Here is a 23,833-nt window from a genome sequence, read left to right as displayed (position 1 = left end):
TCACAACCTGAAAAGACATGATTCTGCATGGCATTTAACTGAAAGGAGACATTTATCTGGTTATCATAATTCAAGCTGCAGATCATCCACTGGATTAAAATAAGTCATTTTACACTGTTCAGCTTGTTAATTAACCATGATCTTACTCATTAATTAGTCAACATCCATCATGAATGTAAGTTATGCAGTTTGCTGCATATAGTGATTGTTAGAACGCCAATCATTAGTTCATTAGTGTATTTAGTTATATATATATATATATCTAAATATAAATCATTGATTGATTGTGATTGACACTGCCATGGTTGGCTGAATGTTTGTCTTTGCTTGAGTTGTCCTGTAGAGATAGAGCTTGGTATTGATTGTTAGTTGTTGTCCGGCTGTTTGCAACAGAAACTGTTGATAATGGGACTGAATTATCCTCTGTATGCAACACTGCAATATTTCTGTTGTTGCTGTTGTTACTGTTGCTTAATTGGTTTATATTTTCAGAATCACCCACTGTACCATCATCTGGCATGAACAAAGAAAAACAAGTCAACCGTTTAGTATCAGATGATTACTTTGTAAATTGTAACGCCAATTCATTCAATTTCTTTTCAATTAATCATGCTTTATCTCATAGCTTTGAGGTTTCAACGATGTGGCTGTATATTTTTAGAAAGACATTATAGGGTTGGTGTGAGAGGCTAGATCTGGCCAGTTTGAACATAAAACAGGTAAATTATTTCGGCTGGATATGGCTTGATCAATAAATATATTATACAATTTCGTTTTTAAATTTGGTTACTCTTTTTTACTCTTTTACTCGTTTCCTTCATTTGATTGCGGCCATGCTGGAGCACCGCCTTTAGTCGAGCAAATCGACCCCAGGACTTATTCTTTGTAAGCCTAGTACTTATTCTATCGTTCTCTTTTGCCGAACCGCTAAGTGACGGGGACATAAACACACCAGCAAGCAATGTTGGGGGGACAAACACAGACACACAAACACACACACACACGTATATATATATATATATATATATATATATATATATACATATATATATACGACAGGCTTCTTTCAGTTTCCGTCTACCACATCCACTCACAAGGCTTTGGTCGGCCCAAGGCTATAGTAGAAGACACTTGCCCAAGGTGCCACGCAGTGGGATTGAACCCGGAACCATGTGGTTGGTAAGCAAGCTACTTACCACACAGCCACTCCTACGCCTATACGTGTATGTACGTATTTATGTATATATGAACGTATGTATTTATGTGTGTATGTACGTATGCATGCATGCATGTATGTATGTATGTATGCATGAATTTACATACATATGTATTGAAGATAGATTTTCTTAAATTAAAAATTATGAATTATATTTAAAAAAGACTTCAAATGGCATGAAATTTGTGGAGGGAAGTTTCCATATTGAGTTAAAAGCTTTTCAAACACGTGTTAATATGTATGTTTATTTTGTGTGTGTTTGTGTTGCCTCTTCTTGGCATCATGTGATAATTGTAAATGAGTTTCACTGTTATGAAAGCAGTCTGACCCCTGCAAGTTTGGAAGCGAGGACATTAAAACAATGACGATGATAATGAGAATGATGACAACAAAAAAAGTAGAAGAAAAAAATGGTAAGAAAAGAAATTGCTTACCTGAGAAAGTGAGAAAGGCGACACCCCAGGTAACACTCCATATCCACCCTAACAAAAGCAAGAATGTGGTGAGGAACTGCAAAGTGGCCACCCAGGTATTTGTTAAGATAATCTTGGACTTGCTCTTGTCTGGGATTCGAACTCGAGACCCACACTTTAATGTAAGGCCTGATATGAAAGTTCCTGTTGAGAAAGAAAACAAAGAAAAGATAAAAATAAAGATTGCCCTGGGTCTGAAACCTTATACTTTATCTGTTGTTGAGGTGGCTCCAGCTTGGGCAGTATCTTGTATCTTTTACTTGCTTCGGTCATTAGATCTTGGCCATTCTGGGGCACCACTTTGAAAGAATCTAGTTAAAGAAATTAATCCCAGTATATATATATATATATATATATATATATATATATATATACACACACATACATATGCATATATATATATATATATATATATATATACACACACACACATACATATGCATATATATATATATATATATATATATATATATCATCATCATCATCGTTTAACGTCCGCTTTCCATGCTAGCATGGGTTGGACGATTTGACTGAGGACTGGTAAAACCAGATGGCTACACCAGGCTCCAATCTGATTTGGCAGAGTTTCTACAGCTGGATGCCCTTCCTTAATGCCAACCACTCCGAGAGGGTAGTGGGTGCTTTTACGTACCACCGGCACGAAGGCCAGTCTGGCGGTACTGATATATAAATATATATATATATATCTTTTAAAGTCTGGTACTTACTGTATTGGCTACATTTACTGAACTGCTAACCTCTGGGCTATAAACCAACCAACACCAGTTGTCAAACGGTGATGAAGAACAAACAACAAAAGCAAAGATATGATTGTGGGGTTTCCATGAGTAGCCCTGAGTTGCTTGCCTCTTTTAGGCACTTTGTTATATTTTTCATTATCAACTTTTTACACAACACACTCTATGTTGGCACTCCGTCGCCTACGACGTCGAGGGTTCCAGTTGATCCGATCAACGGAACAGCCTGCTCGTGAAATTAACGTGCAAGTGGCTGAGCACTCCACAGACACGTGTACCCTCAACGTAGTTCTCGGGGATATTCAGCATGACACAGTGTGACAAGGCTGACCCTTTGAATTACAGGCACAACAGAAACAGGAAGTAAGAGTGAGAGAAAGTTGTGGTGGAAGAGTACAGTAGGGTTCGCCACCATCCCCTGCCGGAGCCTCGTGGAGCTTTATGTGTTTGCACTCAATAAACACTCACAACGCCCGGTCTGGGAATCGAAACCGCGAGTCCGCTGCCCTAACCATTGGGCCATTGCGCCTCCACACACTCTATGTAACCCTACTTTGTCCTTCAGGTTTTGTAACGTTCAACCTATTTTCGTCAGCCCTTGTGGCTAATAAACAAACGATTATTATTATTATTAATCAATCCATTTTATGTAACAAGGGACATCATTATATATACATTGTATATTTTCACTTTAAATTTCTACATCATTTATTTTCAACATATACACCGGCATTTCTTTTGTGAGTTGTCTATGCCATTTCCTTGTCTCACTCATCAATCATCCTTGTGGCAAGTAAAAGAAGCCATCATTATTATTATTATTATTATTATTATTATTATTGTTGTTGTTGTTGTTGTTGTTGTTGTTGTTGTTGTTGTTGTTGTTGTTGTTGTTGTTGTTGTTTTTCCTGTTACTATTATTTCCTCTCATTATGTCTGCTCATGCAATATTTGGCAGATGTTGCTTAGCAATATATTGTTTACAATGCTACATATGCATGTATGCATGTAGGTTTGCATGTATGTGTATATATGAGTATATGTATGTACGTATGTGTGTGTTTATATATATATATATATATATATATATATATATATATATATATATATACATACATACATATACACATGATATATGTACACACACACGTACATGCACACACATATTAACATACATATATACATATATATATATATATACAAACATATACATATATATATATACAAACATATACATATATATATATACAAACATATATACATATATATATATACAAACATATATACATATATATATATATATATATATATATACACACATATATATATATATACATACATATATATATATATACATATATATATACATATACATATATATATATATACATATATATATATATATACATATATATGTAAATATATACACATACTTCCCTCCCGACCATTCTAACTCTGGTGGGTGGAAGGCAACTGCAGGTCATTTACCAGAAGTCTACATGGCATTGATAAATGAAGCTTTCTATTAATTAATCGACCGACGTCACGGCTTTGGTTAAAGAGCATAAAAAAGTCAGTCATGTCTACAAAATCAAAGAAAATCAAAAATGGTGGACATCACCACCACCACCACCACCACCACCATCATTATCATCTTCATCACTATTGTTATCGCCGTCATCATCATCATCATTGTCAGTGTCATCATCTGCTACCGATGGCAACAAACCAATGAGCAATTGTTTCCATGACTTGGGTTCAAAGTTTTTTTTTTTTTTTTCATTTGCAATATAGCAACGTTGTGTATTCAGGTAAAGTTCCTTAATTATCTCAATTAAACAGGTGGTTGGCATAGAATCACCTGTAATGGTCCCTTGGTGCAGGTGGATCGAAATACATGGTTAGTATTGCCAATGACAACGACAACAACAATATAATAATAATAATAATAATAATAATAATAATAGTAATAATAATAATAATTTCTACTAAAGGTACAAGGCCTGAAATTTGTAGGCAGGGGACTAGTCGATTACATTGGCCCTAGTGTTTCACTGGTATTTAATTTATCAACCATGAAAGGTAAAGTTGACTGTGGTAGAATTTGAACTCAGAATGTAGAGATGGATGAAATGCTGGCTTTTTACTTCTGTTTTCTGTGCTTAAATACAGCAGACAAATATAATACTGAGGTGTAAGCGCAGGCATGGCTGTGTGGTAAGAAGTTTGTTTCCCAACCACATGGTTTCTGTTTCAGTTCCTTGGGCAAGTGTTGTCTATTATAGCCTTAGGCTAACTAAAGTCTTGTGAGTGGATTTGGTAAACGGAAACTGAAAGAAGCCTCTTGTACGTATGTATATATATATATATATATATATGCGCTTGCACACCCACACATATATATGAGTATGCGTGTGTCATTTTACCAGTGTTTGTCCCCCACAACCGCTTGACAACTGGTGTTGGTGTGTTTATGTCCCCATGACTTAGTGGTTTGGCAAAAGAGACCAATAGAATAAAGACCAGGCTTAAAAAAGGTACTGGGGTTCATTCATTCTTGAAGGCAGTGCTCCAGCATGGCCATAGTCTAATGACTGAAACAAGTAAATGATAAAATGGAAAAGGAATTACTTTTCTACCTGGATGCCCTTCTGGTTACACACGACCTGTCACATTGCTCCAGCTTGACCAGACTAGAATGGCTTCATATTAATCAAGACCTACAATAGCTCAATGTGGAGGTGCATGGCCTGGTGGTCATGGCATTGCACTCATGAGTGAAAGATTGTGGTTTCAATTCCTGGACTGGGCAATGTGTTGTGTTCTTGAGCAAGACACTTCATTCCACATTGCTCCAGTCCACTCGGCTGGTAAAAATGGTTGATCCTGCGATGGACTGATGACTTGTCAGAGAAATCATGAAACTGACCCTATGCTCCTTATGGAGTAATGTAGACTGACCATAGTACCTCAGTCGAGGTGTTATAATGGGGTACATATGTGTTGGTGGTGATGATGATGGTAGTGGTGGTGGTAAAATGCAAGCTGAGACGTCCTAGTGGTACTGTTGATGATGATGATGATGATAATGATGGTAATGACAATGATGATGGTGATGATGATGATGATGACGACGACGGTGATGATGATGGTGGTGGTGATGATGGTGATACAGGAAGTGTACAGACAATATTTTGGCCAACTTCCATACTAATGATAAATTTGCATATCAATGTACATATATATATATATACATATATATATATATATATATATATATATATATATATATATATATATATATATATATATATATATATATATACATATATATATATATATATATATACATATATATATACACATGTATATGTGTGTATGAGTGCGTGTGTGTGTATATATATTGTATATATATATATATATATAGCTTTATATACATACACTCATACAAATATACAAACACGCACACATGTACATATATACAAATATATATTTATGCTAATACACATGCACATACATGATGATGATACAAATATATATATATATATATATATACACACACATATATATATATATATATATGTGTGTATATGTATATACATACATACACACACAAACATATATAAACACACAAATACATACATATATATATATATAAATATATGTACATACACACACACATATATATATATACAAACACAAGAAGAAGAAAGAAGAAGAACAAACAACAACGTTAATAACTCCTGTTGTTTTACAGACAGATTGTATTACTGACGATGTTCTTTCTGCCAGAGCCCTTCAGGTTGGGCGTCGGGGTGTGGAAGGGTGTAGGTGGGGGTGTTAACAGTAGCAGCAGTAGTAGTGGTGGTGGTGGTGATATTGAATATGGTATAGTCATGGTGGCAGTAGTGGAGTGGGGAGGGCAAATGGTTAAGATATTGCTGGTGGTGATGATGATGACGACATTGATGAGGATGATGATGATAGTGATGGTGGTGATGGTGGTGGTGGTGATGGTGGCAATGATGATACTAGAGATGGTGGCCATGGCATTGCCTCTGTTGCAGATGATGATGATAAAAGTAGTGATGATGGCGGTAGCAGTCGTGGTGGTTGTGATGATGATGATGATGAAGAGAAGGAGTAGTAAGAGGCAGGAGTGGAAAACAACGATGCTGATGATGATTGTATTGGGTGTGTTGAAGATGAGGAGGATGGATGAGGATGATGATGATGAGGAGGAGGAGGCCAGGAAGAATGGTGGGGGTGCTGTTGTTGATGGAAGCTGGGATAGTGGTGTGTTCAAAGTGGTTTTGGCTGTGTAGTGTTGGCGGTAGCGCTGATAACAGAGAAGTGTGAAGTGGTAGTAGTAGTAGTAGTGGTAGTGGTGGTAGTGGTGGTGGTGGTGGTGGTGGTGGTGGTAGTAGTTGTAGTGGCAGTGGTGATCATAGTGGTGTGGTAGATGTAGTAATAGCAATAGTGGCGGTGGTGATGGAGATTGTGATGATGGTGGTGGTGGTGGTGGTGGTTGTGATGGTGATGATAGTTGTTGTTTTGATGGTGGTAGTAGTAGTGGTGGTGGTGGTAGTGGTGGTTGTGATGGTGGTGGTGGTGGTTGCAGTGAGGGAGATGTTTGTAGCAGTGGTGGTGGTGGTGTGATTTGCCTTGATAGAATGTGATAACAATGATAACAGTCGGTAGGATTGATGATGATGGTGATGATGATGACGATGGTGGTGGTGGTGATGGCGTTGCTGATGATTGGTTTTTCTCAGAAGAGAAAAATTTCTTCCAGGATCAGATGGTGAACACACAGAACAACCGTCGACTTGCCATGTCACCAAAACATGTACCGGGAGTGACAAAATCAACAATATTTGTTTCACCACACGATTTCACATCAAGAATCTTGCAAAACAAATATATAAACGTATATATCATCATTATCATCACCATCGTTTAACGTCCGCTTTCCATGCTAGCATGGGTTGGACGATTTGACTGAGGACTGCTGAACCAGATGGCTACACCAGGCTCCAATCTGATTTGGCAGAGTTTCTACTGCTGGATGCCCTTCCTAACGCCAACCACTCAGAGAGTGTAGTGGGTGCTTTTAGGTGCCACCGGCACGAAGGCCAGTCAGGTGGGTACTGGCAACGGTCACGCTCAAAATGGTGTATTTTATGTGTCACCCGCACAGGAGCCAGTCCAGGGGCACTGGCAACGATCTCGCTCGAAAATCCTTACACGTGTCACGGGCACAAGTGCCAGAAAGGCGATGCTGGGCACAGGTGCCATCACAATTTCGCTTTATATATATACATACATATATATATATATATATATATATATATATATATATATATATATATATATATATATATATGTATGTATACACAAATATGTCTGTATATACACATACACATGTATATATTCATATACATGCATACATATTGAAACACACACTTACAGACAGATACTACAAACGCACTATGATTACAACAAACATAGTCACAACAACAACAACAACAACAACAAGTATCTTTTCTATTAAAATAAAAAAAAGAATAGAAGAACTCAATACTTACCAAGACCTGGAATGAAGATGTTACAGATTAGACACGTAATGGCCACTGGTTTCTTCATGGCAGGAATAAAGTTCCGTAATGACTTATCATGTTGGTTAGATTTCTTACTCTTTGAATAGTGTTTCTTGATTGTCAATGGTGATGGTGGGGGATGAAAATAGTGATTGTTTAAGGCATAACCAGGGGCCATTGGTCGTGTGTACCCTCCCCCTTGCATATCTTTCCTGTAACATCGGGGAGAGGACATAGGGGTAGATGTCCCCCCACTGTATACGACCTGCATCTTTAACTCTCTTTATTTCGTCTCAAGATTTTGTAATCTCTCCCTAATTACCCTTTCTATCTTTCCCTAGATCACACTCACTATCTCTCTCTCCCTCTCCCTCTCTTTCTGCTATCTCTCTTTTATTCAGTTTCTCACCTTCTGTATATATCCTTAGATTTCCCTCTCTCTCTCACTTTCTATCTATCTCTCTCTCTCTCTCTCTTTCTCTCTCACTTTCTATCTATCTATCTATCTATCTATCTCACTTTCTATCTCACTCTCTCTCTCTCTCACTTTCTATCTATCTATCTATCTATCTATCTATCTATCTATCTAGCTATCTTTCCTTAAGCTCATACTCTGTCCTTTATTTATCTGTTTTGTCTTAGATTATGCTCTGTCTCTGTCTCTGTCTCTCTCTGTCTCTTTCTCTCTCTCTCTCTGTCTGTCTGTCTCTCTCTCTCTCTCTCTGTCTCTCTCTCTCATATATATATATATATATGTCACTCTCCTATTTTACTCTCCCTCAGATTGTTCTCATGCACTCCTCTGTGTGTGTGTGTGTATCTCACTCATCCAGTTTTTTTCTCTCTCTCTCTGTCCGTCTCTTTCCAATCTCACTACAAAGAAAGATTAATCTTTCTTCTCTATTTTCATTTTTTGTTGTTGCTGCTGTTATTAACCCCACTGTTGTTGTTGTTGTTGTTGTTGCAATTAATCCTGTTGGCAAGCTTGTTCTTGCTGTTGTTGGTGTCCAGCCTTTTTCCTTTTTCTGACCAATCCTGATAAAAAAAAGACAAAAAAACAAAAAAGTCAGAGAATGAGAAGCATGACTGGGAAGTTGTAACATTCATGCCCCTATCAAGATCAAAGATAAAAATATCTGCCCTCGATCTTTTTAATCTTGTCCACGACATAACTTCATTTAACATGGTCACCAAACTGAAATTTCAGAGGAGGGGTTAAGTCGATTACATTGACCCCCACCCAGTTGTTCAACAGGTACTTATTTTATCGACCCTGAAAGGATGAAAGACAAAATCAATCTAGGCAGAATTTGAACAGCTAAGCGTTTTGCCCAGCATGCTAACGAGCCTGCCACCTCACCTCCTTGAAAACTAGTAATTATTAAAATGTAATTTAGGTGGCATCTCATCATCTGAACCACTCCCTCAGTTTGTCTCGTTATCTCTGTGCCAGTAATTAAATATTCCACATTGAAATAATCTGTCTACAAAATAATTACCCCACTCCAAATTTTATTAACTTCCAAAGGTTTCATAATTAATTATGTTAATTAATACTATAATTTATCAACATTGGGAGGAGGAAAAACATAGCAGATGGTGAGGACCAGTTGAGAGAGGGTTGAGTTTTTCATAATTCAGTCACATTTACTTTGGTTGCGCTTCCAAGGGAGTTATCAGATTAAGGGACTGGTCTATTTACCACATGGCTATCAGATTAAGGGACAGGCCTATAGCCTATGCACATGACTATGAGCTCAACATTTACTCAAATGAACATTTAATATTCTTTTATTCTTTTATTTGTGTCAGTCATTTTACTGTGGTCATGCTGGAGCACTGCTTCTAGTCGAGCAAATCTACCTCTGGCCATGCTGGGGCATCACCTTGAAGGGTTTTGACTCAAACAAATTCAATCCAGTATTCTTTTTTTTCTAATTGCCCAAGGGCAAGTCTAGTACTTATTCTACTTGTTTCTTTAGCTGAACCACCGAGTTACAGGGATGTGAACAAACCAACACTGGTTGTTAAGCATGGGGTTGGTTTCAAATACAAGACAAAGACACTCACTCACACACACACACACACACAAACCCATGCCAGCATGAAAGCGGATGTTAAATGATGATGATGGTGATGATGATGATGATGATGACACACAAACAGACACATACATATGTGCATGTGTGCATGAGATTTACACTGTGGATGGGCTTTACACAGCATCCTATAAGGTTTTTATCCAAATACAACTTAACTATATATGCAGGAGTAGCTGTGTGGTGTCGCTGACGGAATCGATACAGCTTCTTCACCCCTTTTATGTTTGTCTGTCCTTGTTCGTCCCCTCTTTGTAATGCCTTTATGGCAAATATTTATGAAATAAAGAAGCTTGCTTCTCACACAAATTTCAGTCAAAATGATACCAAATGAACCTGATGGACAGAGGGGCTATTAGGGAAAGGTTAGCACTCTTCCATCTAAAATCAGAGATCGAACTACTAAGACTTAGAGCCTCCGCTAATGAAGAAAAATATAAAAACATCGATGAGGAGATGCACAGGGAAATAAACAAACAAACCGAAGGACAACTCCTTGAAAAACACCATAAATCTTTGGAAGGAAGTCTGTGAAAACGAAGAAAGAAATTCTCTTCTACGCCGGGAAAAAAGCAATGATTTCTTCCAAAGATATGAATCAACATTTTAAAAAGAATTCAGTACAGATAAATCCATTTCTAAAGAAAAATAGCTATATATACCAAACAAAAACTGAATAACACACAAACCATCCCCAATTTTGACCACTTACTCAACAATAACCCCCCTCATTATCCTCCATACATCATAAATAGAAATTACCAACCACCACCACCATTTTCAAACCACCCAAAACTAAACTGTGAACAAGCTGACAGCCAACGCATTTATGAAATAAATTGCAACAAATCTAAAGATCATCCATACACCAGAAACAGAACACACCAGCAACATTCTAATACCAGGCATAACCACCCCATAACAACACAAAACAACACTAGGATAAGAAGCACACCACACATGGTCACTTGTGATTTCCTCCATGAAACTCAACATCCAAAGATCATATTTTACCATCTCATCCCACATTTTCCTAGGTGTATCTCTTCTACAGGTTCCCTCCACAGTTAGAGATCAATTTTTCTTTATATATATATATATATATATATATATATATATATATATATATATATATAGTTATTCATATATACATATACATATACATATATATATATATATATATATATATATATATATATATATATAAATAGGTAAATGATAGGATTGCTTCAATATTTCAGGGGTAGTCTGAAGTATCCAAGCAACCAGGGGATGTTTAAATCCGGAGGCACGCCTGGGAATTACTTGTGTGGGTACTGTCTTCGTTAGAGGGTATCCAGAGGCAGGTAATTTATTGTTTAAACCGCAGTTTATAATTATAGTTATGTGGAGAATGTTTGTTTCTCCATTCTCCACATAACTATATATATATACATATATATATATATATATATATATATATATATATATATATATATATATATATATATATATATATATATATATAGTTATTCATATATATATATATATACATATATATATATATTTGTGTATGCATGTATGTATGTAATTGCTTAGATTTATTTAATTTCATTATAAGGTAATAAATACTTTTCTATCTAAAATTAGTATTCATTTCATTGTTTTGAACAACCACCAAGAAATTTGATAGAGAATGCATGCCTTATTTCCTGATATTACCCATGGTGACAGAAGTACACTTCCAGAGTTACCTATTGAAAGACTACACACACACACACACACACACATGCATGTGCACACAAAAATATGTATGTATGTATTTTTTTGAAAGGCTAGTTATTAACAAGAAGGTACTTTTAAACGCAAGACACAAGATGGGATTTGATGTCAAGAATAATATTATTGGTTACATTTAATTAAAATGATTCATTACAGAAAGCCATATGTTCCACTCTTGATGAGTTTTGTCAAATGAATGTTTGCATGACAAGCAACATTACTATGAAACAGATGGTCTTCTGTAATGAATTATTTTAATTGAATCTATACATACATGCATTATACACACACACACACATAAATGCATACATACATAAACACACACACACACACATACATATTTGCATATATATATATATATATGTATACACATATATATATATACATATATACACAGATATATGGGTGTGTGTGTGTATCATCATCATTGTTTAACGTCCGCTTTCCATGCTAGAATGGGTCGGACGATTTGACTGAGGACTGGCATGCCAGAAGGCTGCACCAGGCTCCAATCTGATTTGGCAGAGTTTCTACAGCTGGATGCCCTTCCTAACGCCAACCACTCCGAGATTGTAGTGGGTGCTTTTACGTGCCACTGGCACGAGGGCCAGTCACACTGTACTGGCAACGGCATGTATATATATATATATATATATATATATATATATATATATATATATATATACACATACACACCACACACACATATGTATATAAATATATGTGTGTATATATACATATATGTACACACATTAATGCATATATATATATATATATATATATATATATATATATATATATAACTACACTCTCTGAGTGGTTGGCGTTAGGAAGGGCATCCAGCTGTAGAAACTCTGCCAAATTAGACTGGAGCCTGGTGTTGCCATCCGGTTTCACCAGTCCTCAGTCAAATCGTCCAACCCATGCTAGCATGGAAAGCGGACGTTAAACGATGATGATGATGATGTCTCTATGTTCCTAAGGCAATCTCATAAACCAGCCTTCTCCATTTTTAATATATATATATATATATATATGCATACACACACACACATATAGTTTGAAAGATGGATATATACATATTACATAGTATATTAAATCTTTACATATTTTAGTAAATGTAAAAATATAAATATGTCTATATATATAGTCATATGTATACATACATACGTACATGTGTGTGTGTACATATGTATATACGTACATATATAAACTTTGAATGAGAGCAGCTGAAAGACAGAATTCAGCTTCAATAGAGTGTAGGTCAGATTACCCCAGATTATTCCAGGTGGTGGAGATCTTTCAGTATTTTAATAATAACTAAAAATAGACAGTAACTTGTGTTTGAAGTAGCAAAGGTAAATGGGTTTTTACCTATCTGCACTCCTACCTGCCTACCTTGTAACTCATCTACCTATTAACCCATATGTGTGCCTGTCTATTTGTTTATCTGCTTATCTAGCTATTTTGCAATCTATTGTCTTTTTCTCTACTTACCTGTCCATACCTGTCCATAAGTTCATCAGTTCCTCTGTCCACCTACCTCTCCATCCGTCTATCTCCCCTCTCTCTCTCTCACTATATATCATCATTTAACGTCCGCTTTCCATGCTAGCATGGGTTGGACGACTTGACTGAGGACTGGTGAAACCGGATGGCAACACCAGGCTCCAATCTAAATTTCGCAGAGTTTCTACAGCTGGATGCCCTTCCTAACGCCAACCACTCAGAGAGTGTAGTAGGTGCTTTTACGTGTCACCTGCACGAAGGCCAGTCAGGCGATACTGGCAACGGCCATGCTCAAAATGGTGCATCTTATGTGCCACCCGCACAAGAGCCAGTCCAGGGGCACTGGCAACGATCTTACTTGGCTTGCTGGGTCTTCTCACGCACAGCACATTTCCAAAGGTCTCGGTCAATATATATATATATATATATATATATATATATATATATATATTCTTTTATTCTGTTACATGTTTCAGGCATTTGACTGTGGCCATGCTGACCAGGACTTATTCTTTGTAAACCTAGTACTTATTCTATCGGTATCTTTCGCCAAACCGCTAAGTTACAGGCACGTAAACGCACCAGCATCGGTTATCAAGCGATGTTGGGGAGACAAAACACAGACATGCAAACATATACACACACACACACATATATATATACATATATATGACGGGCTTCTTTCAGTTTCTGTCTACCAAATCCACTGTCAAGGCTTTGGTCAGCCTGAGGCTATAGTAGAAGACACTTATGCAACGTACCATGTAGTGGGACTGAACCCCTAACCATGTGGTTGATAAGCCAGCAACTTACCACACAGCCACTCCTGCACCTACATATATATATATATATTTATATCTTTCTATCCACCCATCTACTTATTAATCCCTATGTCCATCATTCTATCTATCTATCTATCCATTCATCTTTCTCTCTGTTTGTCTGTTTATCAATCTATCCATCTATCCAGCTATTCACCCATCTATTTATCAATCAATTTATCCATCCTTCTATCTATCTATCTATCTATCTACACACACACACACACACACACACATACATACACACACGTCCATCCATCTAGCTACATAAGTTTATACAATCATATGTGTGTACCTATCTATCTACCTACCAGAATGCTAGAGGTGTCCCTGTCTTTTGTGTGCCAAAACAGAAGTATGAAAGTGCTATCATGAGAGGTCCCTAAATGAGGAGAATGCATTGGTGAAGGAGGGTCTGGCTAATGTCAGATTCTAGGCTGGATGCCCTGCCTTACGCCAACCATTTTACTGAACTTTTATGTACTTTGTTCATGCCACCAGCATTAATGAGGTTGCCAAATAATTAGCTAAGAACTGGAAGAAGGAGGAAAAAAAAAAAGGTGGCAGGGCTGGGGAGGAAAAGAAGGAAATAAGCCTCTTCAACTATTTAGGTGGTGGGGGTTAGCATTTGAGAAGGGGATGGACGATGGCTCTAAGTCAGGTGTTGAGAGGTTAAAGTGTGATGGAAGAACAAATCCAGATGGCTTGTAATAGAGATACGAAGCTGGGAAGAAGACAGAAATGGTGGTGGGAAGCTGGAGAGCATCTCAAGATTCAGTAGATTGCAGGGAGATGGGAGTGGAGGGATAGAAGATGGGGTGGGGGTTAGAGGTGCATGTAGCAAGTGATGGTGAGAGATATGGGAGTGACTCAGGGTATGTGGAGTGTGAGGATAAATGTGAGAGAGCATTGAGTAATAAACGATAGCTAAGGGAGGTGTTAAGGGTGGAGTATTGCAGAGGAGAGCAATGGTTGAAGGCAGAAAATGGGGGTGGAAATGATGTGGGTAGAGATGATGAGGAGGAACAGAAGTGATTCCAGGGTGGTGGTAGTGGAGGGGCCGATGTAGTGTGTCTACTCTGTTCTCAGGTGATAACAGCAGCTGAGTAGTATCATAGATAGAGAAGTGATGGGGGGGGTAGAGGAAGTGATGCGGGGGGGGGAATGCTTGACGAGAAGAGAGAGAGAGAGAGAGAGAGCGAGAAGAGGGCAGAGCCCCCCCACATCATCATCATCATTTAATGTCTGTTTTCCATGCTGGCATGGATTGGACAGCTTGACAGGAACTGGCTAGCTGGGGAGCTGTCCGGTCACCATTTGTCTCTTTTGGCATGGTTTCTATGGTCGGATGCCCTTGCTGATGCCAACCACTTTACAGAGTGTACGAAGAATTGGTGACCTTCTGGGCTTTCTGTCCGTAGGTGTATTCGTTTGTTTATTTACTACCGGTTTTTTTTATTAAATATATAGGTAGGTCATATTATCCGTTTGTTGTCCTTTCATTTAATCCTGAAAATATTATTTATGTAACGCACACACTCCTTAATTTTTTACCCATAAGTTTATTTAAAAGAAAGTTGGTCGTCTTCTGTTGGTTGTTTTTTCCTCGCATTAGGTACTAAATGTGGTTATTTTGAGAAGTCCACTGTGTGGCGTTATTATTTTCTGTAATAATGCCCTATATATAAATATATATATATATCTTTTACTTGTTTCAGTCATTTGACTGTGGCCATGCTGGAGCACCGCCTTTAGTCGAGTAAATCGACTCCAGGACTTATTCTTTGTAAGCCTAGTACTTATTCTATCGTTCTTTTTAGCCGAACCGCTAGGTTACGGGGATGTAAACACACCAGCATCGGTTGTCAAGCGATGTTGGGGACAAATACAGACACACAAACACACACACACACACATACACATATATATATATATACGTATATACGACGGGCTTCTTTCAGTTTCCGTCTACCGAATCCACTCACATGTGGTTGGTAAGCAAGCTACTTAGCACACAGCCACTCCTACACCTATATGTATATATGTATATATACACACACATACAGAGAGAAGTGGCGAGAGGGAGTGACTGAGTGTGAGAGAGAGGAGGAGACAGAATGACTAAGTGGGAGAGAGAGAGAGAGAGAGAGAGAGAGAGGAATGGAAATAAACAGAGATAAATGAACAGATAGGCAGACAGATTCCAAGAGAGATATGTATATTTTATGTATCTCTATATGATGTGTGTGTGTGTGATAAATAAATAATTAGACAAACAGCAGGACACGGACACACACACACATAAATAGTTTATAAAGAAGAGCTAATAAATAGGTCAATAGGTAGATTTGTATCGAAAACTTACTGTTTACAAATAAACCTGGGATCGATCGAAACAAACACCAGGAGAAAATATAAACAAAAGAAAAACAAAAGAGAAACAAAAAATAAAACAAAACCTATAGAGTGCGTGTGTGTACGTGCGTGATTGTACGTTTATATCTAAATGTGTATGTGCGTGTGGTTGTATATTTATATTCCAACTTATGTATGTGTATGTATATCGAAGCATGTCGAAATTTAAGCACGTGTTTTTAAGTGTTTGTATATATTTATCTATATATGTGTACATGTACATCTAAATGTATGTGCGTGTGAATGTATGTAAATTTATATATTTATATATAAATATGTTATATATAAATTATGTTATATATAAATATGTTATATATATTTATATATAAATATGTTATATATAAATTATGTTATATATAAATATGTTATATATAAATTATGTAGTGTTTTTGGTACCGAAACACTTTCAAACTTCGAATACTTGTATATTTTGTGTTATAGAACAGATAAAAAATTTTGTATTCTAAGTTATTTCATGTAAAAAATTGTCGTATTTCGGTAATTTCAACCAATCACTGACGTCTATTGAGGTGAAAACAATTACGCCGGGGATATCCGTACTCTCCTCACCCCACCCGTTCGCGAGCGCGCATTCTGCATATTCGTTCCCAGCAAGTTGTTTTACACCTATTACACTAATTTAAAAAAATAATTTTGAGCTGGGGTCAAACGCTTTAGTTTGACTGTTATTTCCCTATACTGGAAGATTACCATAAGTTGTTGTGCAGCCGGTACTATGATATTCAATCACGTGTGTGATTTATATATAAACAGGTAACTTCAATCACGTGTGTGATTTTATTTATAAACAGCTAAAAAAAAAAACACATTTCAGAGGAGTACGGATAATACTAGTAAGACATTAAGTTATTTCCCTTGTATTTTATTTACTTTTTTTACCTCCCGAAACTGGAAGATTACCTAAATTATATATTCAATAGCGAATATATAACCTGCAAGAGCTCCTGTAACAAGTGACCCAGGCTGCAGCATTGCAGCCACGACTTCACGTACGACATGTACCTGCAAGCGGCTCGGCACCAGGGCCGCGACTTCTCGATACAGCATTTCAACTACCGTGTACAATTGACTACGGACTGGTATTATTCATCTTTCTTGTGTCTATGAACTTCTCACTTCGATGGCTATAGACTCTGTCACTGTCATCATCTTCTTTGCTATCCTTATATGTTCTTAACACGCGCATACATCTATGCTTACACACACACATACACTTTGTTCTCATGACGGCCTGTCTATCGTTCTGTATACATAATGCACACACAGACACACATGTTAACATATCAATAAATCTTCTCTTAAACATTCTACTCGGTTGTCTCTTTCCCATCTGGCAAGTAAATGGTTCTATCTGTTTTCTCTTTATTGTATCGGCCGTGTGATGGGGGTATGAAAGAACCATTCTTGCACCTCACATCGCACGGCCCCTTTACAAACTGGCGACCCGACTTAGAACACGCAATCGCGACCCCTTTACACGGTAATAAAGTCACAGGAAAAAAAGTCACGAGGTTTTGTCTGGATCCCATAAATTTGTAAAGACCGTGTAATGCGAGATGACTAGATGGCTCTTTAGGTACATCACACGGTCGAAACAATAAATATAAAATGAATAGTACATATAAGTGCTATAGAGAAAAAGGAGACACAACCAAGTAGAATGGTTAAGAGAAGATTCATTGTTTGTAAACACGTATGTCTGTGTCTATTACCGAATAATAGACAGACTGTCATGAGAACAAAATGTGTGTGTGTAAGCATATATGTATGTGCGTGTTAAGAACATATAAGAATGGCAATGAAGATGATGACAGTGGAAGAGTCTATAGCCATCGAAGTGAGAAGTTCATAGACACAAGACTAAGAATACCAGTTCGTAGTCAAATGTACACGGTAGTTGAAATGCTGTATCGAGAAGTCGCGGCCTTGATGTTGAGCTGGTTGGAGGCACATGTCGTATGTGAAGTCGTAGCTGTGATGCTGCTGCTTAGGTCACTTGTTACAGGAGATCATTGCAGGTTGTATCTTCGCTGCTGATCCATGGTAAAGTAATTCACAAACAGAGAAGTGTTGGGACCTGGGGGAGTTACTTGTTGCTTGCTGTGTACGTAGACAGATGACGTTGACGTTAAGAAGGACGCAATGGTGACGACGAAGACGGAGGTTGCTGTAATGCTGTTGGGCAAAGTTGGTAATTCTCAACGTAGCTGCTGTGGTGTTGTGTCGTCGTTGGAACTGGCTGTGTTTTTGTGGTCAGTGGCTAGACCTTAAAAGGTCTGGAACCAAAGACTTCGAAAGGAAGAGAAGGTGAGTTTTTATAAGGAGCTGCACCATCTGACTTCCACCTCTTTCCAACAATGAAGTCTTTTTTGAAGAGGAAGCACTCTTTGGATGATGATGAACTTATTTCCGAGGTAAAGTCTTGGCACCAGACGCAAACTACCGGCTTCTACAGACTAGGTCTTCAAAACTGCAAAAAGCGATGGGTGAAGTGTGACACCACTGGTGGTAGCTAAATGGTGAAGGACTAATAATTATGCCAAGTTTCGTATATCCCAGTCCTTGGGAAGTGGGTCAAGGGAAATCTTCAATGAACAGCCCTCGTGTGTGTATGTGTAAAGGGCTGGATTAAGATCTATAGAAACCCAAAGCACTAAAAAGATTTTGGTGTCTCCATATATATGTAATTCAAAATACAAACAATAATAAACTAAAATAATTTTCATTTTTCAAAATGAAACAAAACTAACAGCAAGATGGAAATTAATGTTAATTTTTGTATACTTCCATTTTATTATATTCGAAAAGTTTTCTCCTATTTTCTTTTTAATTGCAAAGTTTTTGGTCAAATCCTCAAAATTAATCTTAAGTGACACATCAGCTTCTATACTTAGAAGAGATAACGCATCCTGAATAATGTTTTAGGAAGTTTAAAGTGATTTCTTTTGTGCCGTAAAACATTTACCGTTTCTGTGGTGTCTTCCTCTTCCCTCGGTGGTCTAAAAAGTGCTTATTTTGCTTAATGGTTAAGCCAGCGCTGATACACACACACGACGGACTTCTTTTAGTTTCCGCCAATTAATTCCCCATCGCAAGGTTTTGGTCAGCGCCGGGTCTAGAGTTGAAGACACTTACTCAAGGTACCATGTATTGAGAAGAAACGCGAAACCATGTGGTTGGGAAGCAAATTTATCATACAACCGCACCTATATATATGTGTGTGTGTTTACTTATTCCGTTTTCCATTTCTTTTTCTCGTTTACGTATTTCATGTTATTTGCACCGTTGGTGACGTCCTGTACCCACATATGCATATGTGTGTGTGTATATATACATACATACACACACACACACACACACACACACACACACACACACACATATATATATATATATATATATATATATATATATATATATATATATATGTATTATATTATTTATTATATGTATATATGTGTGTATATATATTATATGTATATATATGTATATATATATATATATATATATATATATATATATATATATATATATATAGACGGTTTAGATATAGATTCAAGGCTTGAATATGGTACTTACGCGTATGTCTTTTCTACAGTAATTTTTTCTGCATTTTTCGTGCAGCTGAAGATTGCTCTTCATATTGCATTTAATGTAATGCTCGCATTACTTAAATAAATTGAAGTAGCATGAAACGTGCGTACTGCAATAACCTTTGAAATCCGTGTTGCTTATTTTTTGATATATATATATATATATGTATATATCTAAACAACTTATAATAAATAACCAATATTTGTTCGTAATATAGGCCCAAAGCCAAGAGTTTCAGAAGGAAGGGGTTAGTCGATGTAATTGATTTCAGTACATGACTGGTATTAACCTCAAGAGGATTTGAACTCAGGATGTAAAATAAGCCGGCGCAATAATGTTTAGGCACATTGCCAGCAATTTTTGAAGAGAGTGGGCTTATCATTTACATCGTTCTAGTATTTGACTGATACTTTATTTCGTTAACCCCAGAATGATGAAAGGCTGTAAAACGAAGCCGACTTCGGCGGGATTTGAACTTGTAACGTAAAGAGCCGGAATGGTTATAATAATATTAATTCTCTTTTATGTATGTACAAGGCCGAAACTTTCAGGGGTGGGAGCTAGTCGATTACATTGAATTCCCGTGCTCCACTGGTACTTATTTTACCGACCGTGAAAAGATGAAAGGCAAAGTCGACCTCGAAGGAATTTGAACTCAGAACATAAAGACAGACGGACGAAATACCGCTTTGTTGTCCGGCGTGCTAACGATTCTGCCGGCTCACTGCTTAAGTAATAATAATAAATGGTTTCAAATCTTGGCACAAGGTTAGATCAACCCCACCCCCCAGGACTCAACTGATACTTATTTTATCGATCCTTTAAGGATGAAAGACAAAGTCGACGTCGGCGGATTTGGAACTGAGAACGTAAATGCAGACGAAATGACGCTAAACATTTTGCCCGGCTCCGTAACGATTCTGTTAAGTCAATAATAACCGTTTCAAACTTGACACAAAGCCAGCAATTTTAAGCGGGGAGGTTTAGTCGTTTAAATAGTCCTAATGTCTGACTTTGTACTTTATTCCATCGTCCTCAGAAGGCTGAAAAGCAAAGCTGACCTCGGCAAGATTTAAACTCGAAACGAAAAGAGCAGGATGAAGTAATTATGAAATTTTGGGGGAGGAGGCTAGTCAATTATATCGACTCCAGTGTTTTACTGGTACTTAATTCATCGACCCCCCCGAAAGGATGAAAAGCAAAGTCGACCTCGGCTGAATTTGAACTCAGAACGTAGCGACGGGCGAAATACCGCTAAGCATTTCGCCCGGCGCACTAACGATTCTGTCAGCTCGCCGCCTTGCTAATAATAATAATAATAATAATAATATTGGGCAAGTGTCTTACTATAGCCTCGGGCCGACCAAAGCCTTGTGAGTGGATTTGGTAGACGGAAACTGAAAGAAGCCCGTCGTATATATATATATATATGTATGTGTATATGTTTGCGTGTCTGTGTTTGTCCCCCCCAACATCGCTTGACAACCGATGCTGGTGTGTTTACGTCCCCGTCACATAGCGGTTCGGCAAAAAGAGACCGATAGAATAAGTACTAGGCTTCCAAAGAATAAGTCTTGGGGTCGATTTGCTCGACTAAAGGCGGTGCTCCAGCATGACCGCAAAAGTAAAAGAGTAAAGAGTAATAATAATAATAATAATAATAATAATCCTTTCTACTATAGGAACAAGGCCTAAAATTTGAGGGGAGGGGACTAATCGATTACATCGACCCAGTACGTCACTGGTGATAACTCTTTCTACTAAAAGCACAAGGCCTTAAATTTGATCGATTACATCGATCTCAGTGTTTCACTGGTACTTATGTTATCGACTCCGGAGGGATGAACGGCAAAGTTGACCTCGGCAGGATTTGAACTCAACGTAAACTAGTCGAAAGCAGCATCGCTGAGCATTTTGTCCGACGCACCAATAATATCAGTAATAGTAACAATAAAACCTTGGGAGAGGCATTATGCCGGTAATAAACACATGCACTGGTTCAGTCCTTTATTAATTTATATAGTTTTTTATTAAATTATTTCATTGCACTCTTGCAATCTCTTCAGTAACTTGTCTCTCCAAAAAACTATATAAATTAATAAAGGGCTGAACCAGTGCGTGTGTTTATTACCGGCATAATGCCTCTCCCAAGGTTTAATTGTATTTCTTTCAACACACGTATCCACATCAAGAATCTTGCATACGAAATACACATACGAAGTAACAATAATGTTTTGTTTATAATAAAGTAATGTTACCTTTTTGGAGACAGCAGTTTGGAAAGTTTTCCTTTTGGTAATCCGGTTCTTGTGAAGAGTTAAGTTCAGCAAATTAACTCTGAATCGAGATAGAATCCTGTGATGGTGTTGTTGATCACACAGACCAATGATCGAACGCACTCCACCCGTGACCACCCCTGTCTTTTTTTTTCTTCTTCCTTTTTTTCGGTCTACTACATTAATTTATCCTTTGTATCACTCCCCGCCCTGTTTAGGAGCGGTTTCATGTAATTTCAAAACGTAACTGCTATTTCTTGCAGATCCAATGACCATCGTGATAATGTTGTTTAATTATTGATAGTGTTGGTATATTTGATAATGCGGTTTTTATTTGGTGTATGATTGAACGAATGGCAATACTTCAATTAAAATTATTGCTTTTTTAAAAAAACAAAAACTATGTTAATCTTGATCAAACAAAGCTATGATCGGAGGCATTCCAAACAGGACCATCCCGTTTTGTTTTTCTTTACGCAGCAGGTTAAAACTTGAAAGAATTGTAGCTACTATTTCTAGCAAATTCAGTGACCACATAGAAGCTCCTTCACCGTTGCGGTTGCTATGTAAATGTAGTTTTAGTGAGAATGATGTGTTGTTGTGAGTAGTGTCTGATAACAGTGGTGGTGGTAGTAGTTGTAGTGTTGTGGTAGTTCTTGAAAGCACCATCTAGTAAACTCCTCGGAATTATTGCTTCTGTTCGTGTGTAAGTGTGGGGGAGGGGATGAAGTGTGAAGGTGTGTATTCTCGGTGTGGATTTGTGCGTGTATGTGCGCGTGCGTGTGGTGTGTAAATGCGTGTATAGTGCGTATGTGATGTTGGGGGGTGGAGAAAGCGTGTAACTTAGCTGCGCGTGTTTGAGAAACAGAGAGAGAGAAAGAGGAGAGTGGAGTGTGTAGAGAAGGGAGGTTAAAAAGATAGATAGAGAGAGAGAGGGGGGGGGTGAGAACATAGTAACGAGAAAAGAGAGGATGAAAGTCACACAAAGGAGAAAAGCAGTAAGACCGTAGTAAGGAGAGGAGAGATAAGGATAGAAAGGGAGCGAGAGAAAGAGGGAGGGAGGAAGGCTCTAAGAGTACAGTAAGTAGAGAAGGGGGAAGAGGAAGAGAGAGAAAGGGAGGAAGAGCATAGTGAGGGAAAGAGAGAGGGAGGTGCTAAGAGTACAGTGAATAAAGAAAGGAGGAAGAAAGGGAGAAAAGAGAAAAGAGGGGAAGAAAGCCGCACAAGAGAGAAAGGTGGTAAGAGCGTAGAGAAGAGAGAAAGATATATATATATATGAACAGAGAGAGA

At 37.6% G+C, this 23,833-nt stretch overlaps 1 protein-coding gene across 1 annotated transcript; it reads right to left on the bottom strand.

Annotated features, from left to right (window-relative positions):
- Nucleotides 1–129: 129 nt before the first annotated feature.
- On the bottom strand, nt 130–23,431 carry LOC106881978 (uncharacterized). The gene is made up of 4 exons (XM_089343153.1): nt 22,526–23,431; nt 8,036–9,082; nt 1,651–1,833; nt 130–513 (listed from the first exon to the last, which is right to left on the bottom strand). Exons 2-4 carry the CDS (start codon nt 8,316–8,318, stop codon nt 263–265), a joined length of 717 nt encoding a protein of 238 aa, XP_089199279.1. The 5' UTR covers nt 8,319–9,082; nt 22,526–23,431; the 3' UTR covers nt 130–262.
- Between the last annotated feature and the right edge of the window lie 402 nt (nt 23,432–23,833).

This window comes from Octopus bimaculoides, chromosome 27 (genome assembly GCF_046866305.1).
Source record: "Octopus bimaculoides isolate indiv1 chromosome 27, ASM4686630v1, whole genome shotgun sequence".
Taxonomy (NCBI): Eukaryota; Metazoa; Mollusca; class Cephalopoda; order Octopoda; family Octopodidae; genus Octopus; species Octopus bimaculoides.
The sequence above is the reverse complement of the archived record's forward strand: the minus strand, read 5'-3'. Positions and strand labels throughout refer to the sequence as shown.